Source organism: Panthera tigris, chromosome B4 (assembly GCF_018350195.1).
Source record: "Panthera tigris isolate Pti1 chromosome B4, P.tigris_Pti1_mat1.1, whole genome shotgun sequence".
NCBI lineage: Eukaryota > Metazoa > Chordata > Mammalia > Carnivora > Felidae > Panthera > Panthera tigris.
In genome coordinates this window covers 120216127-120237394 of record NC_056666.1, presented here as the reverse complement: position 1 = coordinate 120237394, position 21268 = coordinate 120216127, and the positions used below count along the sequence as shown (strand labels likewise).

Sequence of the window (21268 nt, the reverse complement as noted above, 5' to 3'; positions counted from 1 at the left end):
TCCTCATTGAGTCTTAATGCCACCTTTAGACCACTGGTCTTTCCTTTTCTCTAAGCATCCCCAGCCTTGAGTCTCAGGTTGTTATATGAACCTTCAATTCTTCATTGCATTTACTTGCTGCCTTCCAGGCCATACTCCCTCATTTCTTGATGAGGTAAACTCCTGGCTTATTATCACTCTTCCAAACCCTATTTAATTCTTGACCATTTCAGTATCTTTATAGGTGATCTTTCCCAAACCCTGGCCTCTCAAGTCTCTGAGAATTCTTTCCTCCAATACTCTTGCCCTCCACCCTATTAGAGCCACTCATTTCATACCCTAGTCTAGACCCTGTTATTACTAATAACAGCAACCCCCTCCATAATATCAGTGCCAAGCATTCCACTCTCTCATAACCACCTCTTAACTTTCTAGCTCTTCTTCCTATCCTAACCTTGACACCCTTCCAACCCCTCTGAAACCTCCAACCAACTGATCTATCAACTTTCCACTGTTCCTTATCCCCTTCATGGCCTCACTCCCCACCTTACCAAGCCTGAATCATATAACTGATTGCTCTCATTCCCTCTTATGCACCTTTGATACCCTCTCTCTTTTCTTAATTCCTTGGCAAAATCACAACCCTGACTAAATATAACTGTCCATCTGTTCTATGTCTTCACACATGTCTCTAAACAAGGTTAAAGAACAACACACAACCATGATGACCATGATGATCTGTCCTACTTTAATTTCATGACCATGAATCTCAAATGGGCTTTTAATGTGGATTGGCTGGCAATCGTATTTCCCCTGCCCATTCCACACATCATCATACCATCTCCCTCTCCCTCCCTCTCTGAACAAGGCTTTATTCTCATTCTCAGTAATGACCTTGCTTCCCACATTACAGATAAAACTGATACAGTAGGAAAGAACTCTTAGACCCTCGTCACCCTGCCAACAGCCACACATACTCTCCCTTCCCATCTGTTATCACAGATAAATTATTCATGATTCTATTGTGCATAGCCCTCATCTCTCACTGACACCCACATCATGAATTCTCCCCTATCCTGAACATCATAAATTATCTGCTGGAGATATGCTATTTTGAAAAAAACAAAATGCTCTCTTGACTTTACCTCTTCTCTAGCCAGGGCCTTATTTCTTCATTAGCCTTCACAGAAAAATGGCTTTTAAAAAGTTGTCCATATTCACAATATCTAATTCATATCCTTCCATTCTCTCTTACACTTAACTCAGGGGTTCATCCCTACCACTGCACCAAAACTGTTCTTATCAAAATCACCATGGATCTCCACTTTACTCAAATCAACGGCCAACTCTTAGCTCTCATCTTACTTGATTTTCATCAACATTTAAACTACATAATCACTCCTCAATTCTTGATTAACTTTCTTTACTTCCAAAACATGTAATTTCTAGTTTCTCAACATCCTTTACAGTCATTCTTTCTTGGTCTTTGTTCTCACCTACCTTTATTATTGGGGTCACCCAAATTCCAGCCATTAATTCCCTTTCTCCATCTTTACTTCTTTCTGTCATCTCTTTTCATTAAATGGCTTTAAAGCCCATTTATATGTCAACAACAGTTGATTTTATATCTCCTTCCCAGACCAATCTCTCAAACTCCAGACATGCTTATTCCACCACTCACGTGATTTGGCCAGTTCTTATTATCATGTCCATAACCAGACTTCCAATCTTGGCCCTACTTCTTCCCTAAAACTCACCAAATCTTCTTCCCCTGCAGCCTTCTCCATCTCAGTTGATACCAGCCCAATTTACTCAGGCCAAAAATCTTGGAGCCATCCTTAGCTCTCCTTTCTCTCTTAATCCACGTCTAACTCATTGGGAAATCTTGATGACCCAACATTAAAATACTTCCAGAATCCAAATTCTCACTACCATTTCTGTCACCCCTAGTTACAGCTACCATCATCCCTTGACTTGACTATTATAGTGGCCTCCTATTTGACCTTTCCCCTTTCACCCTCTCCATCTGTAGTGTATTCTCACACAATAGGTAATGTAGTCCTCTTAAAATTTAAGTCATATAATGGGATTATTCTGCTCAAAAACCTGTAAGAACTCCCATTTTGCAAAGAGCTCTAGGACCTTATAATAGTCTACAAGGCCCTGCTCATCTGGTCTCTATCTACGCTGATGTTTCCCCCTCACTCTAGGCTCAGGGGTCTCTGTAATGTTCCTCAAACTATCAGACTCCTTCCTCATTCCATGAGGTATGCCCAAAACTTAAAGAGTACCTGGCAACCTAAGAGGCCTTCAATAAATATTTGTTCAATGAAAAGCAGGTAGAACAATTATAAAGGTATTAAAATTTGTCAATGATACCCCAATAAAGCTGGAAAAAAAATTAAGAAAAAGCTATTGTAGTAGTCTGAAAAACAGCTAATGAAGGTTCAGTTCAATCCTCCCCCGCAAATATTTATTGGAAGTACAAAGATAAATAAGCGAGAATCTCTGCCCTTGAAGACCTTATGGTAGAGAGACAGGTAGTTTAAAAATGTTAAAAGACAAAGGAGCAAAACCAGGGCATCCTAGAGAGAGCAGCATGAACAAAGGTTGGGAGACATGAAATAGCATCATATGTTGGAGAGTTGAAAGCAAGTCAGTCTGATTAGATGTGATGATCTATTAGATGCAACCACTTGGGTAAACTACAGTCCCCAGTTACTCAATGAACACTAACCTAGGTGTTCCTGTGAAGACATTTTGTAGATACAATTAAAGTCCATAACCACTTGCTTTCAGTAAGAAAGATTATCCTAAATAATCTAGGGAGGACTGATTCAATCAGTTGAAAGATCTCAAAAGCAGAGCTGAGTCCTCTCTGCAGAAATTCCTCGTATTGACAACAGCTTCACCTGTGCCCAAAAGTTACAGCATGCCATTCATGATGGCCTGCTCTGTAGATTTCACACTTGCCTATATACCTTCCCAATTATGGAAGCCAATTCCTTGAAATAAATCTCTAAATATCCATCTTCTACTGGTTCTGCTTTTCTGATTGAACTGGGACTGATATACTAGAATATAAAGTTTCAGGCAGAGGGAGGACAAATGAAGGATGAGAGGCAGGAGGACTATATCAGCAAGGGCATTTGTTTTTAACATGCTCAGAGGTTGTAACTTTACCTCATAATCAGTAGGACCAACAAGGTGAATGGCATTATTAGGAGTAGAGATGAATCATTTTGGATTTGATATGAAGAATGTACTAGGACAGGAAGCAAGGGGAAGAGAGTGATGCTAGTGACTGGGAAACCACCCATGTTACCTGTCAGGGAGGTAGGAGGAGAACCAAGAAAGAAGGCTATCATGGAAGACAGGGAACAGTGTAGTGGAGAAGCAGTGGCAATCTGAAGCACCCAGTCTGGTGTATCAGAAGAGTTTGCCATTCAGCACACTACAATAAAAGGAGGTCACTAAGGAGGTCACTCAAGAACAGCTATGATCTACAAATCAGATTGTACTAGGTTCAAGAGTGGCTGAGAAGTGAGAGAGAAGAGAAAATAAAACTATTCTTCTACAAGCGTGGCTTAAAAGGGAGGAGGAAAACTGGCAGTAGAGAGAAAAGGACAGTGTCAAATAAAAACATTAGAATGCGAGAAGCTTAAGCCTTCTTCATAGACTGAGGAGGAAGAGCCAACAGTAAAGCAGGGGAAAAGATGAGAATGAGGGTACACACCCTCCTGAGAGAGGTTCAAGAGAAGAGGGGTGGCGAAGCCCACAGGTGAAGGCTTAGTCAAGGACAGTGGGAAGACCTTCATTTTCTGAAAACTAGAGGAAAGAGAAGTCTGATGAAAGTAAGTAGAGATAAATTTGGAGGTGGAGAGTAAGGAATCCTCAGTAATTAATGCCCCACAGCCCTGGGGTAGCTCAGTGAGGTTAGGAAACAAGGTCATCGGTTGAGAGAGAGATGGTGTGACATATCTAGAGATGGAGGCTTGGCTTTAGTTGAGTCTGGGTAGCCACCTGCCAAGACATAACACAGAGGAATAAGGATCACATAACAGTTATACTAAAGGACTTCTGAACTGCCTCGCAATTCAATCAATGTGCCTATGAATCAGACTGGCAGAAATGTTGCCTCAGCACCCAAAACAATGCCTGGCATAGAGCAGGTACTCATTAAATTCACTGAATGAATGAATGAATGAATGAGTCAATGCTTAGATGAGCTCCTCATCCACACAAGCAAATAAAACCTTTTAGTTGAAATTACCTATTTTAATATCGACTCATTTTAACATTTTAAAGAAATACAGACATTTTCCAGAGCCTTGAAACTTAATACAGCTCCGGTATGCTCTCCTAATCTCCAGAGAATATAGCCAAGGCAAGCCAGATAACTTACAATTCAAAGTGGGCATTTTTAGCTTGGCTTTTTCCCTGGAGTATCATAGAGAAAATTATCAAGAAAGTGGTCAAATCTCTCTTTTGTTTTATTGTACAATATGGTTTTTTGAACTGAAAGTTTACTCACTTGTATTTTTATTTAGATTCTACCACTGTAGGTAGAATGTAGTGTTAACCTTTTCTGACACATCAAGCTCTTTCTCTTACTGGTATTGGTGACATTTACCACTGACCAAAGAGAAGACAAGGAAAAAAACAAAACTGTTTAAAAAGGCAAGTTTAACTGGAAGTATGGCATAATTAGGTAACAAGATATAATGCAGACAGCATTAGGTTGCTGCTAAAATGGGTGTCTTGAGCATTCCCCATGCCTTACCTGGGTGGAAGACTTTGGTTTTCCCATTAGTGATTCCAGAAGAGCTTGCCTCCATTTTTACTGACCTTCTGCCTGGTGGAAGTGAGGAATGCCTGACCACAGGCAGGCGACGTGACCCTGGGCGGCTTGCGACACTTCGCCGTTGATGGATTTGCAAACGCTTTTCAGCCCCATGAATAGATAAACTTAAACCTGGAATGAGAAATAGAAGCATTTTATTAAATAAGTCAGTTCTGAATGGCTAAGATGCCAAATTATTTTCTGGCATGAGATACAGGCTGCATAAGTAGCTATGGTTCAACTTCTTGAGGGATGATAATGACACTACAATTTTGATACCAATTGATTTTCACATTGCATTATATACTGAACATTATTTCATTCAAAAGTGGACATCCTCAGTTATCATGACAAAGCTTTATGAATGGAGACCCAAAAAAGTCAAATATTAAAATTCTGCCCCAAATCCTGGGAAATATGCATTTATTTGGTTAGAAACTGTTGCTGGGTTATTTGGATTTTCAATAAAAATTGAGAAACTTTTTTTCTTTCTTTTTAAAAAATATTTTAATTACAGTAGAGTTAACATATAGTGTTCTATTAGTTTCAGATGTACAATATAGTGATTCAACAATTCCACACATCACTCTGTGCTCATCACAACAAATGTACAACTTCATTCCCATCACCTTTTTAACCTATCCCCCCACCCACTCCCCTCTGGTAACCATCAGTTTGTTCTCTATAGTTAAAGAGTCTGTTTCTTGCTTTGTCTCTCTTTTTTTTTAGTTTTGCTCATTTGTTTCTTAAATTCCACATAAGTGAAATCACATGGTATTTTTCTTTCCCTGAGTTATTTTGCTTAGTATTACACTCTCTAGCTCCACTCATGCTGTTGCAAATGGCAAGGTTTCATTCTTTTTTATGGCTAAATAATATTCCACTGTATGTATGTATATGTGTATATATGTATTCCACATCTTCTTTATCCATTCATTCATTGATGAACACTTGGGCTACTTCCATAATTTGCCTATTGTAAATAATGCTGCAATAAAGGTGCATGTATCCCTTTGGGTTAGTGTTTTTGTATTTTGGGGGTAAATACCCAGTAGTGCAATTCCTGGGTTCTAAAGTAGTTCTATTCTTAATTTTTTGAGGACCCCCATACTGTTTTCCACAATGGCTGCACCAATTTGCATTCCCGCCAACAGTACGAGAGGGTTTCCCCTTCTCTGTATTCTTGGCAATACTAATTTCTTGTGTTGTTGATTTTAGCCATTCTGACAGGTGTGAGGTGCTATCTCACTAGTTTTGATTTGCATTTCCTTGATGATTAGTGATGTTGAGCATCTTTTCATGTGCCTGTTTCTTTGCAGAATGTCTATTTATGTCTTCTGTACATTTTTTAGTTGAATTATTTGTGGGGTTTTGGTGTTGAGTTGTATCAGTTTTTTATGTACTTGGGATACTAACACTTTATCAGATATGTCATTCACAAATACCTTCTGAAGTAGGTTGCCTTTTAGTTTTGTTGATTATTTCCTTCACTGTACAGAAACTTTTTATTTTGATGTAGTCCCAATAGTTTATTTTTGCTTTTATTTATATAGTGTTCTTCTCTGCATCTTTTTATAGATTTTGTTTTAAAATCTATTTTGTCTGATTTAAATATTGCTACTACTGTTTTTATTTTATTTTTTTTTTATTTATATCCAAATTAGTTAGCATATAGTACAACAATGATTTCAGGAGTAGATTCCTTAATCCTCCTTACCCATTTAGCCCATCCCCCTCCCACAACCCCTCCAGTAACCCTCTGTTTGTTCTCCATATTTAAGAGTCTCTTAATGTTTTGTCCCCCTCTCTGTTTTTATACTATTTTTGTTTCCCTTCCTTTATGTTCATCTGTTTTGTCTCTTAAAGTCCTCATATGAGTGAAGTCATATATTTGTCTTTCTCTAATTTTGCTTAGCATAATACCCTCCAGTTCCACCCATGTAGTTGAAAATGGCAAGATTTCATCCTTTTTGATCACTGAGTAATACTCTATTGTGTGTGTGTGTATGTGTGTGTGTGTGTGTGTGTGTGCATACACACACACACACACACATACACACCACATCTTCTTTATTCAATCATCCATTGATGGACATTTGGGCTCATTCCATACTTTGGCTATTGTTGACGTGCTGCTATAAACATTGGGGTGCATATGTCCTTTTAAAACAGCACACCTGTATCCCTTGGATAAATACATGCAGAAGAATGAACCGGGACCACTTTCTTACACCATACACAAAAATAAACTCAAAATGGATGCAAGACCTCAATGTAAGACAGGAAGCCATCAAAATCCTCGAGGAGAAAGCAGGCAAAAACCTCTTTGATCTTGCCCGCAGCAACTTCTTACTCAACACGTCTCCAGAGGCAAGGGAAACAAAAGCCAAAATGAACTACTGGGACCTCATCAAAATTAAAAGCTTCTGCACAGTGAAGGAACAATCAGCAAAACTAAAAGGCAACTGACAGAATGGGAGAAGATATTTACTCCAGCTTTCTTTTGACCCCCATTTGCATGATAAATGTTTCTCCATCCCCTCACTTTCAATCCGCAGGGGTCTTCAGGTCTGAAATGAGTCTCTTGTGGGCAGCATATAGATGGGTCTTGTTTTTTTTTTTTATCCACTGTCACCCTATGTCTTTTTTGATTGGAGCATTTAGTCCATTTACATGCAAAGTAATTATTGACAGATATGTATTTATTGACATTTTGTTACTTATTTTGTGGTTGTTTTTATAGTTGTTTTCTCTGATATTTTCCTTCTTTCATGGTTTGCTGCTTTTCTTTAGTGATATACTTGTATTCCTTTCTCTTTATTTTTTGCATATTAGGAGGTTTTGCTTTGTGGTTACCAGTAGGATTATGTATAACATCTTATGTATATAGCAGTCTATATTAAGTTGACTGTCACTTAAATTTGAACCCATTATTTACTTCTCTCCCTCCCACCATGTTTTAGTTACATGGTGTCATATTTTACATCCTTTTATTTTGTGGATCCCTTGACTGATTACAGAAATATTTTTTTTTTAATTTTTTTTATTTTTTAAAATTTACATCCAAATTAGTTAGCATATAGTGAAACAATGATTTCAGGAGTAGATTCCTTAATGCCTCTTACCAATTTACCCATCTCCCCTCCCACAAACGCTCCAGCAACCCTCAGTTTGTTCTCCATATTTATGAGTCTCTTCTATTTTGTCCCCCTCCCTGTTTTTATATTATTTTTATTTCCCTTCCCTTATGTTCATCTGTTTTGTCTCTTAAAGTCCTCATATGAATGAAGTCATATGATTTTTGTCTTTCTCTGACTAATTCCACTTAGCATAATACCCTCCAGTTCCATCCACATGGTTGCAAATGGCAAGATTTCATTCTTTTTGATTGCCGAGTATATATATACCACATCTTCTTTATCCTTTCATCCATCAATGGACATTTGGGCTCTTTCCATACTTTGGCTATTGTTGATAGTACTGCTATAAACATGGGGGTGCATGTGTCCCTTTGAAACAGCACCCCTGTATCCCATGGATAAATGCCTAGTAGTGAAATTGCTGGGTTGTAGAGTAGTTCTAGTTTTAGTATTTTGAGGAACCTCCATACTGTTTTCCAGAGTGGCTGCACCAGCTTGCATTGCCACCAACAATGCAAAACAGATCCTCTTTCTCCGCATCCTCACCAACATCTGTGTTGCCCGAGTTGTTAATGTTAGCCATTCTGACAGGTGTAAGGTGGTATCTCCTTGTGGTTTTGATTTGTATTTCCCTGATGATGAGTTATGTTGAGCATTTTTTCATGTGTTGGTTGACCATCTGGATGTCTTCCTTGGAGAAGTGTCTATTCATGTCTTTTGCCCATTTCTTCACTGGATTATTTGTTTTGTGGGTGTTGAGTTTGATAAGTTCTTTATAGATTTTGGAAACTAATCCTTTATCTGCTATGTCATTTGCAAATATCTTCTCCCATTCTGTCAGTTGCCTTTTAGTTTTGCTGATTGTTTCCTTCACTGTGCAGAAGCTTTTAATTTTGATGAGGTCTCAGTAGTTCATTTTGGCTTTTGTTTCCCTTGCCTCTGGAGACGTGTTGAGTAAGAAGTTGCTGCGGGCAAGATCAAAGAGGTTTTTGCCTGCTTTCTCCTCGAGGATTTTGATGGCTTCCTGTCTTACATTGAGGTCTTGCATCCATTTTGAATTTATTTTTGTGCATGGTGTAAGAAAGTGATCCAGGTTCATTCTTCTGCATGTCGCTGTCCAGTTTTCCCAGCACCACTTGCTGAAAAGACTGTCTTTATTCCATTGGATATTCTCTCCTGCTTTGTCAAAGATTAGTTGGCCATATGTTTGTGGGTCCATTTCTGGGTTCTGTATTCTGTTCCATTGATCTAAGTGTCTGTTCTTGTGCCAAGAAATACTTTTCTTTTTTTAACTGCTTTTGTGATTTTTCCTTTCCATACTTTTACTTATGGTCTTTCCTTTTTAAAGAGTCCTTTTAATATTTCTAGTAGGGGCATCTGGGGGGCTCAGTTAGTTGGTTAAGCAGCCAACTCATGGTTTCAGCTCAGGTCATGATCTCACAGTTTTGTGAGTTCGAGCCCCATGTTGGGCTCTGTGCTGGCAGTACAGAGCCTGCTTGGGATTCATATTCTCTCTCTCTCTCTCTCTCTCTCTCTCTCTCTCTCTCCCTCCCTCCCTCCCTCCCTCCCTCCCTCCCTTTCTCTGGTTCTCCCAACCTCACGCTGTCTCTGTCTCTCTCAAAATAAATAAATCAACTGTCAAAAAATTTTTAAAAATATTTCTTACAGCGTTGGTTTAGTGATCATGAACTCCTTTAGGTTTTGTCTGTGAAACTCTGTCTCTCCTTTTATTCTGAATGATAGCCTTGCTATAAAGAGTATTCTTGGCTGTAGATATTTCCCTTTCAGCATTTTGAGTATATCATGCCACTTCCTTCTGGCTTGTAAAGTTTCTGCTGAAAAACCCACTGATCGCCTTATGGGGATTCTCTTGTATGTAACTGTCTTCTTTTTCTTGCTGCTTTAAAAATTTTTTCTTTATCACTACTTGTTACCATTTTAATTACTATGTCTTGGTGTGGACTTCCTTTGGTTGATTTTGTTGGGGGAATCTCTGCACCTCCTGGATCTTGGATATCAGTTTCCTTCCCTAGATTAGGGAAATTTTCAGCTATTATTTCTTTAAATAAATTTTCTTCCCCCACTTTTCTCTCTCTTCTCCTTCTGGGATCCCTATAATGCAAATGCTCTTATGTGTGATGGACTCACTGAGTTCCTTAAGTCTATTCTCCTTTTGCATAATTCTTTTTCTCTCATTTCTTCAGCTTTATTACTTTCCAATACTGTCTTCTAGTTCATTAATTCACTCCTCTGCTTCTTCCAGCCTATTTATTCCATCAAGTTTATTTTTAATTTCATTATGTTCTACACATCTCTTATTGGTTCATTTTTTTTATGTTATCTATCTCTTTGTTAAGGGTCTCATTGATGTCCTCCACCCTTTTATCAAGTCCAGTGAGTATCTTTATGATTAGTATTTTAAATTCTCTCTCAAACATGTTACTCATATCCATTTCACTTAGGTCTCTTGCTGTGGTTTTGTCCTATTCTTTCATTTGTGATATATTCCTCTGTCTCCTCATTTTGTCTAGTTTCTCTGTGTGTTTCTCTGTGTTCAGGAAGTCAGCTACATCCCTTGTTCTTGAAAGTAGTAGACCAGCTGTGCACTTTTAACTAGGTGGTGCAGGTCCTCCTCCACATGAAAGGCACAGCTGAAGTGGAGACCTGGGCCAGCTGGGCCACTCCACAAAGAGTCCCCAGGCAATGGGTACAGTTTTAACAAGGTGCCCATGTCTTCCATGGAAGGTGGGAAGATACAGTGCTGGCAAGGTTTACATGGGTCTTTTGGGAGAGGGGATCCACAGACAGAGGCAGGTCTGGCTGGAGAGGCAGGGTATGGTGTAAGCCAAGTTAGGAAGTGAGTGCAGGAGCCACACTAGTTCTCACAGGTGGCTGTGTGTTTATGATGAGAGGTAGGGGAGTGAAATGTTCCTAGAAAAGGAACATTTGTTTGTTCGTAGAAAAGCTTGTTTTTTCCTAGAAAAGTCTCTCAGGGAACTCAGATTAGTAACTGACTTTCCCTCCTGTAAGCTCCAGGTGACTTTTAAACTGCTGCTTCAAGCTGTATATCCACAGGCTGTTAGCTATGCTCTCTTTAAGGGCAGGGGCTCAGCTTTCTATCACCCTCTATGCTCTCTTAGAGCTGAGCCCGCTGATTTTTAAAGTTCTAAGCTTTAAGTCCTGTTATTGTAAGTACTCATGAAATTCAGCCCCTGATTTTCAGAGCCAAATGTTATGGGGATTTCTCTTCCCTTTATAGGCTCCCCAGTGTGCTAGTCTGTCTCTCACCACTCTGCACCTGAAGCTCCCTCCCTCCTGTGATTAGACTCTAGGGGTTTAGGTTCTCAGAATCCTTGCCCCTCCTACCCTCTTCTGTGTGGCCTCTTCTCTACCTCTACTTGTGGAGTGTGTTTGGCCAGGCTTTGGGCCCTTTTCTGGTTTGTTTGCTCTGAAGCAAGCATCATCTAGTTGTATCTATGAGACAAGGTAAGTTTAGGGTCCTCCTTCTCTACCATCTTCCCAGTAGTCCCCAAGCAACTTTTTAATTAAGAAATAATTGAGAAGTTTTTCCACAGGACTCATGTAGAGAACAGTTGAAGACTGAACTTGGATTTACACCTCTGATAACCTTAGAATTATATACCTTTTGAGACCTATTTTTTCCAGGAAAATTTCAAACATACCAAAAGCAAAAATAATAGTACAAAAAACCCCATGTACCCATCACCTAGCTTTAACAAACATCAAGATTTTTCTATAAAGCTGAGGAGAATAAAAGATTTTTCTAATCTTTTTTCATCTATTCCACTCCCTTTGTTGTTGATTTGTTTTTTAGGTGCTGGAGTATTTTAAAGCAAACTCTAGACATCTTGTGAATCTGATCAAAAATTAATTGTATTGCCTTACACATTATATGAATATGAACTATGCCTACTAATACATATGAACCACATAAAAAATTCAAAAGAGTTTTAAAAATATTAATAACAAATTAATAATGAAAAGATTTTCTTAAAGAACACTCATTGATCACCATTAGAGGTTGCTAAAATACCAATTACTCAGAAAATTGATAAATTAAAGGAAAGAAGCATTTATCCCTGCCTTTCCTTTACTAACCACATTTCAAGGTAACCAAATAATTGATAAGATAAAGTTCTTCACTGCAGATTTCCAGCTAATAAATTACCGATGGAAAAGATAATTGGAAAATCATTTTAGAAGCTACAGTGAATATAAAAGTAAGTTTTGTCCAAAGAAGCACCATGAGGAAAGAGCTAGAATTCAAGCTCATGGAAAACTAAATCCAGATATTTAAAAAAAGAAAGCCAAGGAAAGGTGTTAGCCTTATTTAATGCCAACCAGTCAGGGAAACATGGTCAGGAGTGATGCTATCTGATGGAGGAAAGCTGAGTTTCAACAAATTGCAGAACCTTTTATTAAGAGGAGAATATCTTGAATTTTAAGGTAGAAATTTAGTCCTGAAAATTATCTTAGTGGCTGGCATTTAATCGGGTGCTTTATACAGATGAGGAAACTGAGCCTGCCAGGGTAAAACAATCAGTCTACTTATTAGTCCTGGAAGGCCACAGTAAGAAGTCTACCAAAAACTCAGAAATAAGGGATACAAAAGCCTGTTTAAAGGTAAATTGTAAATCAGCAATCACGAGTCACGTCAGAAATACAAAGAATCATCTTGGGGCACCTGGGTGGCTCAGTCGGTTAAGCGTCCGACTTCGGCTCAGGTCATGATCTCACGGTCCGTGGTTTCGAGCCCCGCGTCGGGCTCTGTGCTGACAGCTCAGAGCCTGGAGCCCATTTCAGATTCTGTGTCTCCCTCTCTCTCTGCCCCTCCCCTGTTCATGCTCTGTCTCTCTCTGTCTCAAAAATAAATAAACGTTAAAAAAAATTTTTAAAAGAAATATAAAGAGTCGTCTTAAATTTCCCCAAGGGGAGGAAAAAAGACATGACTTGGGCCAGACGGTAAATTCTAAAAAATTTTAAGAAACCTCAAATCAGAATGAAGTTTGGTCAGCCAAGAATAAAAAGAACAACAATAACAAAACCTGTAATAAACAAACATGAGCAGTGCCCATCCAGGTAACAGCCTCTAAGTTCAAGAGTTCTAACAGCCAGGAGTGCCTGGGTGGCTCAGTTTGTTAAGCATCCAACTCTCAGTTTTGGCTCAGGTTCTGAGCTCATGGTTCCTTTGAGTCCTGCATCAGGCTCCACGCTGACAGTGGGATTCTCTCTCTCCCTCCCTCTCTCTGCCCCTCCCCCACTCATTGTTTTTCTCTCACTCTCAAAATAAATAAACCTTAAAAAAGAGTTCCAACAGCCAGACAGTCCTGAGACACAATTTTACTCTCCTTTATCCATTTAACTGCCCTTGCTCTAACAGCACTCACCAGGCAACCTTCAGATTAAGATTTGGCTTCCAATGCAGGAAGAGAGTAATCATACTAATGTTCCTATCTACCCAGGAACCAAGGTTCTCAGTGTGGGCTAACAAACTGGCATCCTGAGTTTCTTTCTATATGTCAATCTCCTCATGATTGCTTAGAATGAATCTGCCCACAAGATCTGGTTTCTAAGCCTTCAATGCTATAAGTCTGAGATTTGTTCTTGGGAAATTCACCCAGGTAAGGCCAGCCATGCTGGGTGGTCCCTTGGGAGACAGCCTGGCAGCTTTGCCCTCACAGTACAGGTACCACTCTGATGCTCAGACACCTGGGCAAGTGTGGGCCTTCTACTCCTAGGTGTCTTTCTGTGGCCAGGACTAACACAGTGGCATCAAACTGGTATTTTCACCATGTCATGCTTTCTATCATGGTTGTATGTTCCACATTTCCAGAGAGATGCAAAATGACTATCTTCAGACCCATAAAGACTCCAGAAGAATGCAGACAAATTTTTAGGTGTCAGATGAAGGGGCTGGGAGAGATGTTTTAAGTCAACATCAGAGAGTACATGCAGTCTGAGTCTGCAACCATGAAACAGACCACTCTTTCAACATTTCTTGTCCCTTTTACAGAGGATTATTGGGCTAAAGCAACTACAACTGTGACTCACTGTGGCACTTCTAGTTCTTATAGAACTCCTGTCAAGGAGGTATAAAATGTTAGAAATGAGAATAAAAATCACACTGTGGAAATAAACGGCACAGATACTTGGAATTGTTGAACATTACATGTTAAACATATAATAATGTAGATCATGTGGTGTGATGTCAAAATGTAAAAAACAAAAAAAATTCACGAGTATGGCCAGGAGAGAATAGAAATGAGGAAGATGGGTATGTTACAAGGGAATTGGGAAGAAACCCTTATTGCCTCAGCAAATCCATACGGTCCTCCAGAAATTAAGATTTCTCAGAGTTGCAGATAAAGTACCTGGCTCATCAGAGCTCTCCTCATACAATGGCAAAGTCCATGGCAGAGAAATATGTAAACAAATAGCACGCAAAACATCAAATATACTCCAGACATGAAAAGTTAACATTTATAGAAGACTCAGCAGTCACATCTTCAGAAATGAATTATCAGTCAATAAGTTGCATCATCCAATTTGGTCTTAACTACTTTGAAAAAAACATTGATGATTATCTATTAAATGCCAGGCACTGTGGTAAATACTGATAATTACCCCGTTAATGCCTCACCCCAATCCTACAAGACAGAGAATTGGCATCTACATTTTACCAACAGGAAACCTGAGGCCCAAGAGGCAAAGTTACTTGTCCAAGGTCAAACAAGTAACTGAAATTTTAACCCTAATCTTTTCCACTATTGCAGGTAGCCTGGTGAATGTAATTAAACTGATTAAATTAGCTATATACCAATACATAGACTGTTTTAAGTATATAATGGTTCTAAATAACTTAACAAGGCAGGGTTGGAAGGTATGGTATGCTGACATTCCTTTAACCCAAACTCCTATGAAACCATGTCTTCGCCCTCTTTTCCATCCATTCTGAAATGTCTTCCTGGTTCTTGAACAGCTATCAAATGCCTTATTAAGAATGAGCTGAAACTGCACCTTCTCCTTGAAGCCTTTCTGGTTCCTCTGGCTCAGAGTCAACACTGTCTCTAATCTTGCAGTTAGCCTTTACCATGATATGCTCTTGTACTCTCCTTCACCCATCAGCACATGGCTGTCCCATTTCTCCAGCTATCTCAAGAGTCTCTAAGGGCAAGGATCACACTATGTACTTCAATTCCTTCCTCAGCTCTGAACAAAGTACAATCCATACAGAGATGTGGGATGACAATTTGCCTTCATCTCCTTCTCCTTCTGCACGCTGCATTCTACATGGTGCAAAGACTCCTTCGGCATAGGCAGAGCAGAGTCAAGACAGGCAAGGAAATGATACTGAGTATGTTGACTCATGCAACTTTTAATTTTATGCTTCCTGTTTCACTATACACTCATCGCCTTTCCTAGACTTCTTCAGGCCTGAAACTTGGCTGCTTTCCTCAACTTCAGCAGATAGCTTCCTCCCCAACTCAGCTGAAAAGGTGGAGCCCAGGCAATGTAAAGCTTCTAGTCTTCCTACTTTTCTACCTTAAAATATCTTTAAAAAAGAGTATCTTTTTCTCTTGAGACCTATCATCTACCTTACTTGATAAAAAAAAATCTGTAGGCAGAACCTTGGGAAACACATCTTTTTAGGAACGAAGACAGCAAGTACAGTAGGTGTTAACATGTGAGTACTGGAGTCAGGGTTTCTGGGTCCAATTCTTGGCCACACCTTTTTCTACCTATTTTACCTAGTGCAAGTTACTTAATCTTTTGTGCCTCAGTTTAGTCATCTGTAAAATGAGAATAATAACAGTTTTATACCTCAGAATCGTGAGAATGAGTTAATATCTACAAAGTGCTCAGGGCAGTGCCCAGCACACAGCAGCTGCTCAGTGCAAGGCAGAGGTCATCACTGCCTTCTATCATATCAATGACTCCGCTGAACATTTCAATCTCACCCCTTAGGCCCTAGAATTTAACACTGTTGGCTCTGCTCATCTGCTTTTAAACAGTCTCTTTGGATTCTATGACACTCTTCTTACCGCTTCCTCTCCTAACTGTAAACTCTCCTCTCTCTTGTTCTCAAGGGTGAAAGTGTTAGTTTCCTCGGGCTACCATAACTTATTACCACAGCTCTGGTGGCTTGAAACAAAAGAAATTTATTATCTCCCTGTTTGGGAGGCTAGAAGTCTGAAATCAAGGTGTTAGGAGGACTGTGATTCCTCCAGAAGTCTCTGTGGGTGACATCTCCCTGCTACTTTCAACCTCTCAAGGGTGCTGACATTCCTTGGTATTTGCCTTGTGATCACATCACTCCAATCTCTTGTCTCCATAGTCTCATCACCTCCTATCTCCATCTGCCTTTTTCCTACAAGGACAGGCATGGTGGCATATAAGGCCCACCTGGATAATACGAGATAATCTCTTCACCTTAAGGTCTTTAATCACATCTACAGACTCTTTTCAAATAAGGTCACCTCTATAGGCTTTGGGGATTAGAACATGGATGTATATCGGGGGGCCATTATCAGCCTACCATAGCAGGTATTCCCCAAGGTTTTGACTTTGCTCTTTTCTTTCTCTCCACCCTTTCTCCAAGTGAACTTCCATGTCTTCAGCTGTGTGGACATGTCCCAAAGTCACTCTTGTTCAACACTGTCTCCCATATTTCAAACCCATCTTTCCTACTTGGGCTGAATCTCTTCCCGAAAAATTTGGTGAGTCCACAGAACACAAGAAATGTTTAATATTTTGAGAACAGAAAACAAACTCAGATTTATTTTAAGCACCTCCTGTATTTCTCTTAAAATCCTATCTCACATGTGAATATTGTTCTCAATAAAATAATATTCTTTGGTGCTCCTTCTCTCTGGCTCACTTCCAAGGTGCACTAGCTCCAGCTGCATTGCGCAGTACAAGTGCGCCCGTGGAAAAACGATTTGCTTTCATCTAAATGTCACTCCTGTGATTCAGAAGAGCTCTGTGCCACAGGAACATCTGCAGTTCTGTTGGTGTTTTACAACTTGCAGCCATAGCACCTCTGTGTTCTATCACACTCCTAGTCATTTCTTAGATAAATTATTTTTCAAAACACTGAAAACCTATGTTTTGAATGTCACTACCATGAGCAAAACAAAAAACTCATCTATTTCTGATTAAGGAAAAAATCAATTTGTGCAGGGGGATGTTTATTTCTAGTTTTCTCTTTTTCTTAGATTTAACTACAAAGTGGAGAACAAATCCAGCGTTTCCTCTTCCCAGAACACTTATGAGAACAGAGGTGAAAATTCTCCTGCCTGCTCCTGAGGCTTAGAATTACTTCCCAAACTTCTGGAGCTTTTCTAATATCTTCTCTCATTTGGCTCAAAATACAGTTTACAAAATATTTATAAGATAGCTGATACCCTTCAGTCTCCTAAGGAAAAAAAAAAGACTCAAACATATAGAATGCATTTGGCCAAAAATGCATCCCACTTATCATAAGCTTAGGCATGTTCCCATTACAGGGGTCAGAATTTGTGCAATCTCAGTCAGATGAGCTCAGGTGGACCCAGAGCAAACATTCTGAGGAGATTTGAGTGCCAGAAATGGTGGGTAACTGAATGTGGGTGCATTCCAGGGAGCAGTCACAGATGCTGAGATTTAACCCATATGAGGCCCTCCTGGAGGGCTGAAGATGAAGCACTGTTTAGTCTCAGTAGGCCTGATGAAAAGATTTGCAACAATCCAAACTTCCTCCTCACATCAGGTCCTTAGGTGTGTCATGCCTCCTTCTGTTTGGTCTGCATTGTAACAGGGATTACCATGGCATCGTAAGATGCTCAAGCACTTTGAAAAAAGACCAACATGCTAAAGACTAGGTTTATTACCAAGATTTAACTTTTGGCTCAATGTCTACATAAAGAATTTACAGTATGGAAAACAATTTGACAATAAATTTCATACATTGAAAAAAAAAGAATTTACAGAACCAGAGAGTGATAAGAGCCTATAAGAATATTTAACCAGGGGCGCCTGGGTGGCTCAGGCGGTTAAGCGGCTGACTTCGGCTCAGGTCATGATCTCACGGTCTGTGAGTTCGAGCCCCGCCTCGGGCTCTGTGCTGACAGCTCAGAGCCTGGAGCCTGTTTCAGATTCTGTGTCTCCCTCTCTCTGACCCTCCCCCATTCATGCTCTGTCTCTCTCTGTCTCAAAAATAAATAAACGTTAAAAAAAATTTTTTAAAAAAAGAATATTTAACCAGCATTACTAAATTCAAATAAAGTGCTGGATATAAATTACTAGGGTTTCTCTCCTTCAAACCCACCACTAGATTCTAAATAGCCTTTTTGTAACTTCTTTATTTCCTGTGGCTGAGGCAGATTTCAAGTCTCCTTTTTTTCCTTCTGCTACAGAATTCTACCAGAAGCACTTCATTTCAGGGAACCCCAGTGACACAGTAGATTACTGTCCCCAGTTCATACCTCCTCTCTGCCATGTGGCCCATCAGTACTTCCCAGTTAGGAGGGAAAGTGTGTTCCCCACTCCGGTGATTTTGGACTTGGTGATCATAACTTGCTTCAGTCAATGGGATGTTACTGGACATAATGAAAGCAGAGACATGAAATGTGCCTGCACAGTTTTGCCTGAGTTACTTCTTCCCTGCTCCCTCCCTACAAGATCTGCTCCTATGGGTGGCCCAATCCATTTCCATGGCTCTCATTCTACTGGGCTCTAATATTACCCTTGCCTCTTTACACATAGTTAAACTTCCCACTGTTGCTAGACCCTGAATTCTTCACTACCTCTTTCCTTAATGCAACCCCTCCTTTGCAACAGAAGAATCCCCTTTATTAAAATCTCTTCATTTGTTAGAATTCTGTTTTCTCTTGAACCTTAATTATCATAGACTTGGAAATCCATCCCTTTCAATTTTAACACTTAAAGTTTCCACATCTTCACCAGTGAACAACAGTATCACTGAAAATTTCCTTGGAAGTTTCTCAAAAACTCCATGTGTGCTATCTTTCACCTTTATTCTCCCAAGTTGTCTTGTTCTGTGTCATTTTGGTCAACTTTTTTTCTTCACTACTCTGAAGGCTAATCTAAACCCTGAATTTCTCACTTCACCTCATCCTGTGATATTTAACTATCCTAAATCTTTACATTCTCACTCAGGAAAGCACTGAGAAAATGGCTATGGAATTCTTGTTACTCCATGAAAGTTTAAAGGTTTTCCTTGTGTTCTGTGGCCTTAGGCACAACATATTCCCGCCACCCCCCACCCCAACACATATTAAACTTATAACAAAAAATTGTCGTAGATGATATTTAAGGATGTAAATAAGATGGAAGTAGGCAATTACATGAGTATGGTTTAAAATTAATACCTTGGGAAAGAGCTCTTTTTGAGATCTTCAGTTGTTAACTGATCGGTTCATGGAAGAAACATTTGTTAAGAGCTCACTCCGTGCTAAGCACTGAGGATTCAGAGATTAAGGATAGAGTCTTTACAGTTCAAAGTGCTCACAGTCTGACAGAGAAGGCATACCCTAGTCCTAAAGTAGCAAAAAGCTAGGGTTCCTAATGTAATCTAGAAAAAGATATCAACAGTTCCTGGGTTTAATAAAAAGAAGAGAGAAAGATCAGGTCATTTGGTTTTTCCTTAAGCAGCCAGTGAAAAGGCATCTCTGCTATTCCTGAAACAAATTTAATTTATTTGGCATTTTTCATAATAGAGTGGCATGGTCAAATGTTATCAAACCCCAAGCACATACAGCTGGGGGTAGGCAATAAAAGTAACCAAGAAGCTAGGTATCTACTTCACATGGTAAAACCCACACACTGTGAAAAAGTACACAATGCAATTCCTAAACTTCAATGGAACCAATGATTAAGTGATATCACCAAGTGAGCAACTCAAATAGCATAAGAACATTACTTCTTAAAATCCTTGGACTCAACTTTAACTTATCTTGGCAGTCAACAAAATGCTTCTAGAAGTTACCAGTAACCTCAAATGATAATCATTAACCCTCTAAAGGGAACAATGCTTTATATAAGATTTTGTTCATTTAGGCAAGTGAGCACAGTTTAGTTGAAAAGAATTCTTTTTTACAGAATGGTTTATTTCTATTGAAAACTACTAAGCTGTACATGTTCTTGGGCCCAATGACAGAAACAAAGATGATGAAGGCAGAATCTGTGTTCTTGCAAGGAAAAAAGGTATATAGAAGTAACTAACAGTAAGGAGAGGTGAAAGCCCACAAGGGAGGGGAGATCCAGACTACATACACTCCAAGGGGTGAAAGGGGTCAGCACACCTTTCCTATAAAGGGCCACAGAGTAAATATTTTTGGCTTTGCAGGCCATATGATCTCTGCTGCAATTACTCAACTCTGCTGTGGTAGCCCCACAGCAGCCATGATAATATGTAAATAAAGGAGTGTGGCTGAGTTCCAATAAAGCTTTAATTTCAAAACCGGGCAGTGGGACAGATTTGGTCCATGGGCTGTAGTTTTCCCCACATAGAGTTGTGGAGAAGACTATCAGGCCTCTTGAAGAAGGCAGTATGTCATGTCACTAAGTCTAGACTGCTGGGTAAGTTTCTAATAGCAGAGAAGGAGGAAAAGAGCATTCTTGGCAACAAAGGCATGAGGGTATGAAAGAACAGAGCCAATTCATGGAAGGAAGAGGTGTCCAATTTCAAACATGTTTAAGATATGTGAGCAGTGGGGACACCTGGGTGGCTCAATCAGTTAAGCATCTGACTTCGGTTCAGGTCATGATCTCATGGTTCGTGAATTTGAGCCCCATGTCAGGCTCTGTGCTGACAGCCCAGATCCTGGAGCCTGCTTCAGATTCTGTGTCTCCTCCTCTCTCTGCCCCTCCCCTACTCATGCTCTATCTCTCTTTCTCTCAAAAATAAACATTAAAAAATTAATTAATAAAAGATATGTGAGCATTGGGGCACCTGCAAAGTCAGTTAAGTGTCTGACTTCAGCTCAGGTCATGATCTCGTGGTTGGTGAGTTCAAGCTCCGCATCGGGATCTGTGCTCACAGTTCGGAGCCTGGAGCCTGCTTCATATTCTGTCTCCCTTTCTCTCTGTCCCTCCCCTGCTCACACTCTGTGTCTCTCTCAAAAATAAATAAACATTAAAAAAATTTAAAAAAACACAGATATATGAGCAGTAACACTGGCTCTTTAGCCTAAAAGTAATGATAACAACAACTTTCTTTTCTATGGAATTTTAAAATTTTTAGACAATTTGTCAAGAGCCTTGAATACTGAATTTAGAGTATAAT

General features: G+C 39.6%; 1 protein-coding gene across 1 annotated transcript in view; it reads right to left on the bottom strand.

Annotated features, from left to right (window-relative positions):
- Positions 1–21268, bottom strand: part of ANO4 (anoctamin 4) — a 395457-nt gene that overhangs the window by 226194 nt on the left and 147995 nt on the right. Inside the window, exon 2 of the mRNA XM_042993008.1 lies at positions 4763–4954. Coding sequence (XP_042848942.1) covers positions 4763–4817 — 55 coding nt within the window. The 5' untranslated portion in view covers positions 4818–4954. The remainder of the gene's footprint in view (positions 1–4762; positions 4955–21268) is intronic.